General features: G+C 46.1%; 1 protein-coding gene across 1 annotated transcript; it reads right to left on the bottom strand.

The window, feature by feature from the left end:
* Window positions 1-3,145: 3,145 nt before the first annotated feature.
* On the bottom strand, window positions 3,146-8,942 carry LOC128400233 (prostasin-like). Its single transcript, XM_053362351.1, has 4 exons — window positions 8,712-8,942; window positions 8,023-8,297; window positions 5,977-6,146; window positions 3,146-3,634 (listed from the first exon to the last, which is right to left on the bottom strand). Exons 1-4 carry the CDS (start codon window positions 8,933-8,935, stop codon window positions 3,389-3,391), a joined length of 915 nt encoding a protein of 304 aa, XP_053218326.1. The 5' UTR covers window positions 8,936-8,942; the 3' UTR covers window positions 3,146-3,388.
* Between the last annotated feature and the right edge of the window lie 2,046 nt (window positions 8,943-10,988).

The raw sequence follows: 10,988 nt of genomic DNA, 5'->3' as shown, positions 1-10,988 counted from the left end.
CCGAGTCACCTTCAAAGGTAGCCCCACGTAGAGCGCATTGCAGTAGTCCAAGCGGGAGATAACCAGAGCATGCACCACTCTGGCGAGACAGTCCGCAGGCAGATAGGGTCTCAGCCTACGTACCAGATGGAGCTGGTAAACAGCTGCCCTGGACACAGATTTGACCTGTGCCTCCATGGACAGCTGTGAGTCCAAAATGACTCCCAGGCTGCGCACCTGGTCCTTCAGGGGCACAGTTACCCCATTCAGGACCAGGGAATCCTCCACACCTGCCCGCCTCCTGTCCCCCAAAAACAGTACTTCTGTCTTGTCAGGATTCAACCTCAATCTGTTAGCCGCCATCCATCCTCCAACCGCCTCCAGACACTCACACAGGACCTTCACCGCCCTCACTGGTTCTGATTTAAAAGAGAGGTAGAGCTGGGTATCATCCGCATACTGATGAACACCCAGCCCAAACCTCCTGATGATCTCTCCCAGTGGCTGCATGTAAATGTTGAAAAGCATGGGGGAGAGGACAGAACCCTGAGGCACCCCACAAGTGAGAGCCCAGGTGTCTGAACACTCATCCCCCACCACCACTTTCTGAACACGGCCCAGGAGGAAGGAGCGGAACCACTGTATGACAGTGCCCCCAGCTCCCAGCCCCTCAAGACGGTCCAGAAGGATGTTATGGTCGATGGTATCAAACGCCGCTGAGAGATCCAGCAGAACTAGGAAACAGCTCTCACCTTTGTCCCTAGCCCGCCGGAGATCATCAACCAGTGCGACCAAGGCAGTTTCAGTCCCATGATGAGGCCTGAATCCCGACTGGAAGGGATCCAAATGGTCCGCTTCTTCCAGGCGTGCCTGGAGTTGTTCGGCAACCGCTCGCTCAATCACCTTGCCCAAGAATGGAAGATTTGAGACTGGGCGATAGTTGGCCATCGTGGCCGCATCTAAAGATGGTTTTTTAAGAAGCGGTTTAATAACCGCCTCTTTCAGCGGGTCTGGGAAGGCTCCCTCACGGAGGGAAGCATTCACCACCCCACGAAGCCCATCGCCCAGTCCTTCCCGGCTAGCTTTTATAAGCCAGGATGGGCAAGGATCCAGGAGACAGGTGGTTGGTTTCACTCGTCCAAGCAGCCTGTCCACATCCTCGGAGGTAACAGATTGGAATTGATCCCACTCAACTTGACTAGACAGAACTCTAGCACTCTCCCGCCCCGGCCCTGCTCCCACGGTGGAGTCTACTTCTTCCCGAATCTGAGCGATTTTATCTGCAAAAAACTTTGCAAAATCATTGCAGGAGAACATGTGGCCCGTACTGGGCCCCGATGTTGCAGGTGGTTCCGCTAAATTGTGAACCACCTGAAAAAGTCTCCTGCTGCTGTTTTCTGCAGATGCAATAGAGGCGGCGAAGAAATTCTTCTTCGCCGTCGCTATCGCCACTTGGTAGGCTCGACGTTGAGCTCTAACCTGTGTCCGGTCAGATTCGGAATGAGTTATCCGCCACCGGATTGTAACTATGCCTTATCTCGGTGAGGAGGGGTGTTATGTATTGAAGATCTCACCCTGGCCACCAGGGGGTATTGTGTATATAGTTTTTACTCAGGTCCATGTAAGTTAATTTAGGTGGGAAACCCTGGGCTGTTGTTGTTACAATATTGACACCCGGCTGCCTGTAAAAGCAGGCCGGCTGAGCTGTTTGCTGTTCAATACAGTTTCAGCTTACTTATAAAGAACTACTTGGAGAAATCTCTGTGTCATCTACTATGTCCACCCACTACATAATAATAATAATAATAATAATAATAATAATAATAATAATAATAACAACTGTTATTATTATTATTATTCTTTCTTGTAATATAACATATTTTTGTATGCCATTTTCACTAATATATCCACTTTTAATCAAAACTTCCTCCTAATGTACTTGTTCTTTTGTGAATTATTTTTTTGGATAACTGCAGCACAAAATTAAGAGGATTTCAAAGGATAGCTGTGTTTTCGTTTGCATGTAGTTTTGGAAATGTGAATTACTTAGGTTTGCATTACAACATGGGGCGTTGGGTGGTTCACCATTTTGTCTACCGAACCTGTTTCTACTGTCTTGTATGCACTTGGCATAGAAAGGCACTGAAATGTAGATGCCTTCACAGCCTCTTCCCAAGATCACAACCCCAGCCTGGGTCCAACTTGAAATGGCAAACTAAGGCTCTCCTGGAGTCACCCTGTGGAGAAAGATATGGAAGATAGATCCCACAATGACACCAGAGCCAAACAAGGTAAAGGAGATGGAATAAGTGTCTCAATCAGGGATGGGGAACCTGAAACCCTCCATATGTTGTTGGGCTTCACCTCCCAGCAGTTCCATCCAGCATGGTCCATGGTCAGGGATGGTAGGAGTTGTTGACCAGCAACAATGGAGGGTCAGAGGTTACCAGTGTCTGGTTTAAATCTTTAGTATCTCCAGCATTTACTGGCAAGGTAGTTCTAGTGATTCTGTTAGCCTCTGCCCCTTCCCACAACATCTGGGCCAATGGTCTAACTCAGTACAGTGGTACCTTGGTACTTGAACAGCTTGGCTCCTGAACAAATCGGCTCCTGAACGCTGCAAACTAGGAAGTGAGTGATCTGGTTTGCGAACGTTTTTCAGAAGCCAAATGTCTGATGTGGCTTCCATGGCTTCCGATTGAGTGCAGAAAGCTCCTGCAGCCAGTTGGAAGCTGTGCTTTACTTTTTAATGGTTTCGGGAGTCGAACGGACTCCCGGAACAGATTAAGTTCGAGAACCAAGAAACCACTATATATACATGCATGCAGGATGCAGAAAGAGGAAAAAGCTGAGCAAAGCATGAAGAAATGGAGGTAGTTGAAGCAGACAGAGATCGTACATAAAAACATTCTCTTTCTCTTTGTGTATACATACAAATATTAAAAGAGAAAAGAAGAAGAAATAATAATCATACAAAGAATAAAGCAATACAACTATTGCAAGTGTTTTATAATAATTTATTGATAATTTTAAAACTCTGAAGCATCACAAATAAAAGATCAAGTGACTGAAGAAATTCAATTTAAAGTTCATAATTTATTATGTCTTCTCCCAGGGGCTGAATTTATCTACCACTTGTTTCCACTTCATTTAAAAATGTCAAACTGTGGGAGGCAGTGGAAGACAGGAGTGCCTGGTGTGCTCTGGTCCATGGGGTGACGAAGAGTCGGACACGACTAAACGACTAAACAACAACAACAACAACAAAGGCTAATGCCTGTATTAATCAGAGAGAAGAAGGGGTAGGTTTTCCTGGATCTACTGCATGTGGTGATTTAAACAGAGTCCTCCAGCAGCCTAAATATTCCTGGCAATTATAGGTAAGACGGAAAGCTAATAGATTGGTTTTTCACAGAAGGGCTAGCAGAAGAGATATCAAAGTGAATGTCACAAGACGGGCGTTGTGTAGTTGGTCGCTTTTGCCGCCACTCCCATTTCTACCACTCATCTTGTCTTGGATCCAGTTGGCATAGGAAGGCACTAAGGTGTAGACACCAGGGTGGTCGCTTCCACCACAGCCAACTCCCCAACTTACAACCCCAGCCTGGGTCCAAACTCCTTCAAGCTGGCAAACCAAAGGTCCTCCAGAGTCACCCTGTGGAGAAAGAGATGGGAGGTAGCAGAGGATCTACACTGAACACTCTGATATCAGACTCTGAATCTTGGTTGGGTGAAGCAGCTGGAATCAGTGAGATAATCAGGAATGGGGGACTCTACCTCCCAACAGCTCCAGCCCATGGTAAGGGGTGTTGGGAGTTGTAGCTGAGCAATATCCAGGCTCATCCACAAACTAGGCTTGTCCCGCCGCTCTCGCCCAGGAAAACCTGCTGTTTACCACTGAAATGGTAAACGCTTTTAAAAACATCTTTATGCGCCCCCTCCCAGATTGTCCAGAGCTTTGGGCTGGGTTTTCACCAATATGCTGATGACACCCAGCTCTATCTGCTGATAGACAGCCACCCCAACTCGACCCCGGACACACTGACCAAATGCTTGGAAGCTGTGGCTGGATGGCTTCGTGGGAGCCGACTGAACTTAAATCCTTCAAAGACAGAGGTCCTCTGACTGAGTCGGGATGGCATGGGGCTGGGGGACCAACTCCCTTCTCTTGCAGGGGCTCAACTAGTGCCATTGCCTTCCGTTAAGAGTTTGGGTGTAATCCTTGACGCCTCCCTTTCCATGGAGGCGCAGGTTGCAGCAACAGCCAAGGCGACATTTTTCCATCTTCGCCGTATCAAGCAGTTGGTCCCTTACCTTTCTCGCCTGACCTGGCCACAGTGATCCATGTGACGGTCACCTCCAGTCTTAACTACTGTAACTTGCTCTATGTGGGGCTGCCCTTGAAACTGTCCCAGAAACTCCAGTGGGTGCAGATGCTGCAGTGAGGCTCCTCATAGGGTCCTTGCCATGGGAGCATATTCACCCAGTGCTCTACCAGCTGCACTGGCTCCCGGTGGAGTATAGGGTCAGGTTTAAGCTGCTGGTTTTGAGACCTTTAAAGCCCTATGCAGCCTAGGACTCTAGTACTTACGGGACCACCTCTCCTGGTATGTTCTGCAGAGGACCCTAAGCACCATGAATAATAATAGCTTAAAGGGCCAGGGCCAGGACTTTTTCAGTGATGGTTCCGACCTGATGGAATGCTCTGTCCTACAAGACCAGGGCCCTGCAGGACTTGATCTCCTTCCGCAGGGCCTGTAAGACAGAGCTATTCCACCTGGCCTTCAATTTGAATTAGCCTGATCTTCTATTCCCTTTTCCCTTTCCTCTTTTATGAAGAAACCCTTTCTGGGGCCCCACATTTAAATTCTTCCCTGGTCTCCTTGCTGGCCCTAGTAGGACCAACTTGGCCAGTTAGCCCTGGTGATCATTCAATGTGTACTGACTGGAGTCCCCCCCCCCCAAATGACCCCCGAATTTTTGAATTTTATTGATATGCTGCATTTTATGTTGTATTTTATGCTGTTTTATGCTGTTTTTAAGTCACATTTTAATCAATGTTTTATATTTGCTGTTAGCCACCCTGAGCCTGGTTTTTAAACTGGGAAGGGCAAGGTATAAATAAAAAATTATTATTATTGGAATGGACGTCCATTGTTTTTTTTCTGCAGATTGATGTTAGCGGTAAACAGTAGGTTTTCCCGGGGAACATGGCAGGACAGACAAAAAAACGCTCATGCCTAGAAATCATGGGACAAGCAGAAAACCTCTTGGACAAGCAGAAGTGTGGAGGAGTTCCCAATGTCTGGTTTAAATCTTTATCTTTATTTGCCGAAATGGCAAAAATGACAATGAAGATCAGAAACCAAGAAGGCAATAAATCCAATAAAGAATGGGGGGAATTTATAAGTTACCTGGGAGAACACTGTAAAGGGAGGATTTTAACAACACTTTTAATGTAACAAGAATTATGGTAAGAATGAGATTTTAAGGAAAAATAGAGAACATTACTACGATGCAGTTGAAAAAGATTAACAATGGAACCCATGGAGGGAAGTCCAAGGATTCAGGGACTGCTATATGTTTAGGATTACGATTTTGGTTTGAATGTAAATGTTAATTGTAAAATTGAATAAAAAAACCTTTAAAATAATAATAAATCTTTACCACCTCATACATGAATGGACAAGATAGTTCTAGTGATTCTGCCAGCCTCTGGCACCTGCATATTTGGGGTATTGCCCAAAGAAGCAGCATCACAATATTTAAGATGAAACAAAAGCAATAACACTTTGAAAAACGGGAGAATCTGAAATATTGTCAAGAACCATCTCCCTAGCTAGAGCCAAATTAGTAAGCAATGCCTAAGTACTATATTCACACAATGTAAGTTCATAGATAATAACATAAGGGATTTTCAAATGCCATCACTCCAGAGCCTGCCTTTGTCTACCACGTGCAATGGCTGTATGAAGAACAGGTCATGGAACAACCTACCTGGCAGGAATCTTTCCCACCTTCTGGGTAACCAGCACAGATCATATCCTGCTTGACAGGATCCCTGCCCAGGCCTATCACTGGGCAACTGTTATAGAGAATATTGCAGACTTCACGGCTTATGAGTGGCACCTCGACTTCCTGGAGGGTTTGTGGGTATGGCAAAGACACTGGAAGAGAGAGAGAGAGATAAATGGAAAACGGTCATGGAAGGCAGAGGCAGAATAATTCATTCCCCCCCCAAATAATTTTCATTAACAGGCCAATCAAATCACATTAATTCCAAATTACACAGCCAAATTTTAAAATTTTTGTTGGGGGTTCCCATGCTTCGAGCTCAGAAAGGGATCCAAACATCTCTCTTGCTGCTGCTTTAATGTACACAGTTCTGTCCAAATAGTATTCACAGTTCTGTTCAATCTTCTCTTTGTTATTTTCCTCATCTTCTTGTTGTTGTCATATATTCCTTTCTTTGTGATCTCTGGTAGTCTCCACAAGCGGGTTGAAAACAAACGTTGTTATATCCTGTGTGGATTTTACACTCCTCCAAGAGCCATATCAAGATAGACAGACGCCATTTCCGCACCTCCGTACAAAACATTCCCAAAGTCTGTCCGTTAATTTCCACAGGCCTGCCAGTCTCTCCTCAATTTTCTCAGGGGGTCTTGCCAGGTCAAACTCACAGTTAGGTATAATAACATGCCATGGTCCTCCTCCCCCTCGATCATCCTGTGGCCAGGCCTGCCATAACAAATCTCTTTTTATAACTGCGTCACGAAGAGCTTCCATTCCTTTCCCAATGTTCCCACAAACCATGTCTTTGATTAGTAATTTATTTCCACACAGTTCTTAATCATCCTGCTTGTAATCAGTGAGGCAGAATAATTCAAGTGCATTCACACACACACACTTTTAGCAGTGAGTGCATGGTGGGTGTGCACTCACTACAGCTCAGAGCATGACATGTGCAGAAGGCGGCTATACTGGTGCTTTCTTTAACATGCGCAAGAGGTCATCATATTTCACTCAGGGGTGGCATGTCCCAATTTGGCTCCTGAGGGAAAACCGGAACGTGCCAATGCTGCTGCCACCCCCGCCAAATCCTCTGTTACCTGGGTAACAGCAGCAATGGCAGGTTTGGGTGAGGTCTCATCAGATCTCATTGAAAGCTGTCACCGCCACTGTCACTGCTTCTATGTGGGGCACTTGCAGGGGTGCTGCCTCACCGGTGAGCCAGCTGGGCTTCCACTATACCTAAGGGCAGCAAGCGAGCTTTGGAATGAAAGTCAGATAACATGGATGTTCCACATCTCTCAGCGCTTGCCAGCTGAGGCACCTGCTTCACTCTGCCTAATGGTAGAGTTGGACCTCAGGAAATTAAAAAAATGCATTTTTAAAAAAGAAATCCTCATGAAAATCCAGTCGCACCCCACTGCAATTTTCTCCTAATATATGCATGAATTTTCATTAACCCATGCATTTTTCTACAGACTTTACCCCAGCATATGTAAGCATTTTGTACACATTACTTGGCCGCCGAACTGCATGGCAAAATTCAGAGAGTGACAATATTTTAATTTGAGTATGGTTTGGAGAAAGTGCAATTTAGGTAGGTTTGTCTTTAAATGAAAACAGAATCAAATTTCTCTCCCATTTGTACTGAATTTGCCTCCAGAGTGTCAGCATTTCGTGGAAGGGATTCAAGCATGTACCAGAATGTTTGGGGATTCCAAGTGCAGTATGATCACATCTTGCACAGGGGTTCAGTTCCAGGTGCACACATTTTTTTGCATGCACAAAAATTGCTTATACCTAAACCCTTGGAGCTGCCATGTAACCAAATCAGACTGAATGCTCAAGAAGGACTATAACTAGGGCCTTCCAGATAGCATTTTTATTGTGCATTCCTGAGGATTTGTTCTCATGAAGGTTTTGGGGCAGTTTCAATGGGTTCCACTTTCAATACTGCTCGCATCTGCAAAAGTTTTGGGATGAATCAGGATGAGCCCCAGAGTGTGAATGAGCCTTTTGAAGAACACCCCTCACCTCCAGATTGAATATTTCCCCATCCGGTCACCCAGCAGTATTCGTTCAAAGGGAACTGTGTAGAGGACTCTGGCAGGCAGATGGGGAGGATGTAGTTGGTGAACTTCACAGGGGACTTCAGCTTAATTAAAGCAATATCTCCACTGGAGGCACCCATGCCATTGTAGTCAGGGTGGAGGATAATCTGCTCCACGTCAGATATCACTGCATTATCTGAGAGGTTTGAGAGCTGATAGGCACCTAGGAGGACATTGTATTGGAACATGGACCCCATTCTGTGAATAGAAGGGCAAAACAAACAAACAAACAAACAAACAAACAGATGGATCTGGCAATGCTGACTTTTGAGTTTCTGCTTGTCACCCTAACCCTGGACTCCCCAAAGAACTATAATTCCAAGAGCTCAATTCCCTGGGAAGAGGGATGAATTTTGAAACCATTCTGAGAACTGTAGCTCAGTGTGGGGAACAGGAGTCTCTTAACAACTCTGAACACCTGTAACATACTACGGTCCCCAGGGGTTTTTGGGGGGAAGCCATGACTGTTTAAAGTGACATGGTTCTACTTTGAATGTATTGTACACCTGAGACACCAGGTAGCTGACAGGCAGGCAGAGGATATTAGCCTGGCCTTGAGCCGTCTTTTGGGTGACGCTTGATAACGGCTGCACAGCAATACCCATCACTCACCTGTTGAAGAAGCAGTGAGCTGCTGAGAGCACCCATTGCTCGGCTATGAGGGATCCTCCACAAATAGGATAAAGCTTCTGTAAAATGCTGACCTGCCAGGGCCACGACCCATTTGAGGCTGGTTGGCCACCAACAATTCGTGGAGAGTTTATTGGTTTTCCACACCCTGTGAAGGATGAGGAGGAAATGAGAGGACTTGCTATTATGGTTTGCAGCACAGCCATGTTGGAGCTCTTTGAGCAGAACATGACGAGGACATGAGGAATCAAAATTTCTGAATTTCAATTGGTTTTCCTGTCAGTGTTTTCAATCTTCAAAACAAGATTTCCAGTTATCAATTTTGATGGATTTAGTGAGCATTTAATCTGTTAAGTAAAACTAACTTACTGTTTCTTAACACAACATTTATGGACCAATAATTTCTCCTCAGAACATGTGGCCCAATGCTGTGCATGTTTATCATAAGTAAGTCTCATTTTATTCAATGAGACCAAGGACCCAGCTACACGTGGTGTTAATTATGTGGTTTGTCACGTGGTGTTAATTATGTGATTTTGTGTGAAGGAGAAATGCTGATTTGATAGCTTCCCACCTTTGTATTGCACGGCTTAAAGGTGCAAGATGCATCAACCTTGCTGAGGCTAAGATGTAGTTAATGTGAGATCCCCTACAGAAGCTGCTTTGAGCTACAAGGAAGAAATGTAGTGGCAAGCTCTTTATTCAAAATATTTTTATCGCTCCAGATTCCCTTCCTGTCCCCTAAACATAGCTGTCAACTTACAGATTTGAAAATAAGGGACCAGCAGCCTCACAAATAAGGGATCAGCAGCCAAAATAAGGGATTTTGCTTCGCTTATACATAAATCCGCCACTGATGGAGCCCATGCTGCTTTTGCTGCGACTGACTGTGTTTTGCAGGGGGTTGGACTAGATGATCCTAAGGGTCTACAACTCCCACCAAAGAAGAGTGACAGACAAAACTGATGAATGACGTCCAGATGGCAAAGCTTACAGGCAGAATTAGAAACCAGGAAGAGGACCTCTTTCATAAAGAATGGGGAAAGTTTATGATTTATTTGAAAAGCTATTGTAAAGAGTTACATACATTGGTAGGATTGACAGAAAACTTGTAGTAAAAATTTAAACTATGGATGGACAAATGATTTATAAAAATAGAGTTATGAAAGGGATGCAGAGGGGGAAATAACTACATTAAGATGCCGCACTGGTTGGAGGGTATGCTAAGCAGCATGTCAGGGCTGCTGTCGTCCTGGCGCGAGGAGTTCCATCGGCCCTTCCCCACCCAAGAGAGGGGGGGGGAGGGAGAGAGACTCTCGCCCACGCCGCCCGTGAGCCTGGCATGAGGTGCTTACGGCGCCGCCACAGCTGCTGAAGCGCCGCCCTTCTGCGTCCCTCCCCATCCCCTCCTCTTTCTCCTCCTCCTCCCTCAGGGTGCCTCCTCAGCCACCGCTGCCGCCTTCGGCTTCCCCTGGCAGTGTGGCGGAAGTCTCACAAGAGAGGGGCTGCCTGCCCGCCTGCCACCACCCGTCTCCTCACGACGTGCCCCTGAGGGGGAAAAGGGAGAGACGGAGACACGGCAGCTCGTACACGCGCTCTCTCTCGCGGCGGAGGACCCCAAGCCACTGCTTCCCTCCCAAGTCGGATGAGCATGAAACCCGGGAAATTTAAGGGACATCATCAATAAGGGACAGCAGCGGGACACGGCGCTGGGATAAGGGAGTTTCCCGCAAAATAAGGGACGGTTGACAGCTATGCCCCTAAATGAAGGCTACATGGAGGGAACTTCTGCATTTCCCAAACCCTATAAGTCACCTTGCAGTATGGTCAGCTGCAGAAGCCACACAGCCAGCATGAAAGACACAGTTGCCATGGCTGTCCCTCTTCTGAAGTGTCCCCTGAGTGTTTGAGCACCAGTTGGTTCTGGATAACTGACGTTTTATTTCGGCCTGGATGTCTTCTAGGATCAAATACAGTATCAAGGGTGAAAGGATATTTCTTCCTTCATTGAATTGGAGAAGTAACACAGAACCCCCAAGTCTGTAATATTGTAATATTTAGCTTATTTACAGATATACAAGCTGAGCATAGTACACTTCCCCCTTGCAGCAGGTCTTCCACCTCCCTTTAGGGAGATATTGGCACCACCAAGGTGTCTTCCCAGCTCTCCCTCTTGTTGCTTTTGCATCTCTCCAAAACTGCTTCTTCTCTTCATTTCTGCATGCACAAAACTGTTCCTTAGCTTGACGGAGGGAGCTG

The sequence above is a fragment of the Podarcis raffonei genome, chromosome 13 (assembly GCF_027172205.1).
Source record: "Podarcis raffonei isolate rPodRaf1 chromosome 13, rPodRaf1.pri, whole genome shotgun sequence".
Taxonomy (NCBI): Eukaryota; Metazoa; Chordata; class Lepidosauria; order Squamata; family Lacertidae; genus Podarcis; species Podarcis raffonei.
The sequence above is the reverse complement of the archived record's forward strand: the minus strand, read 5'-3'. Positions and strand labels throughout refer to the sequence as shown.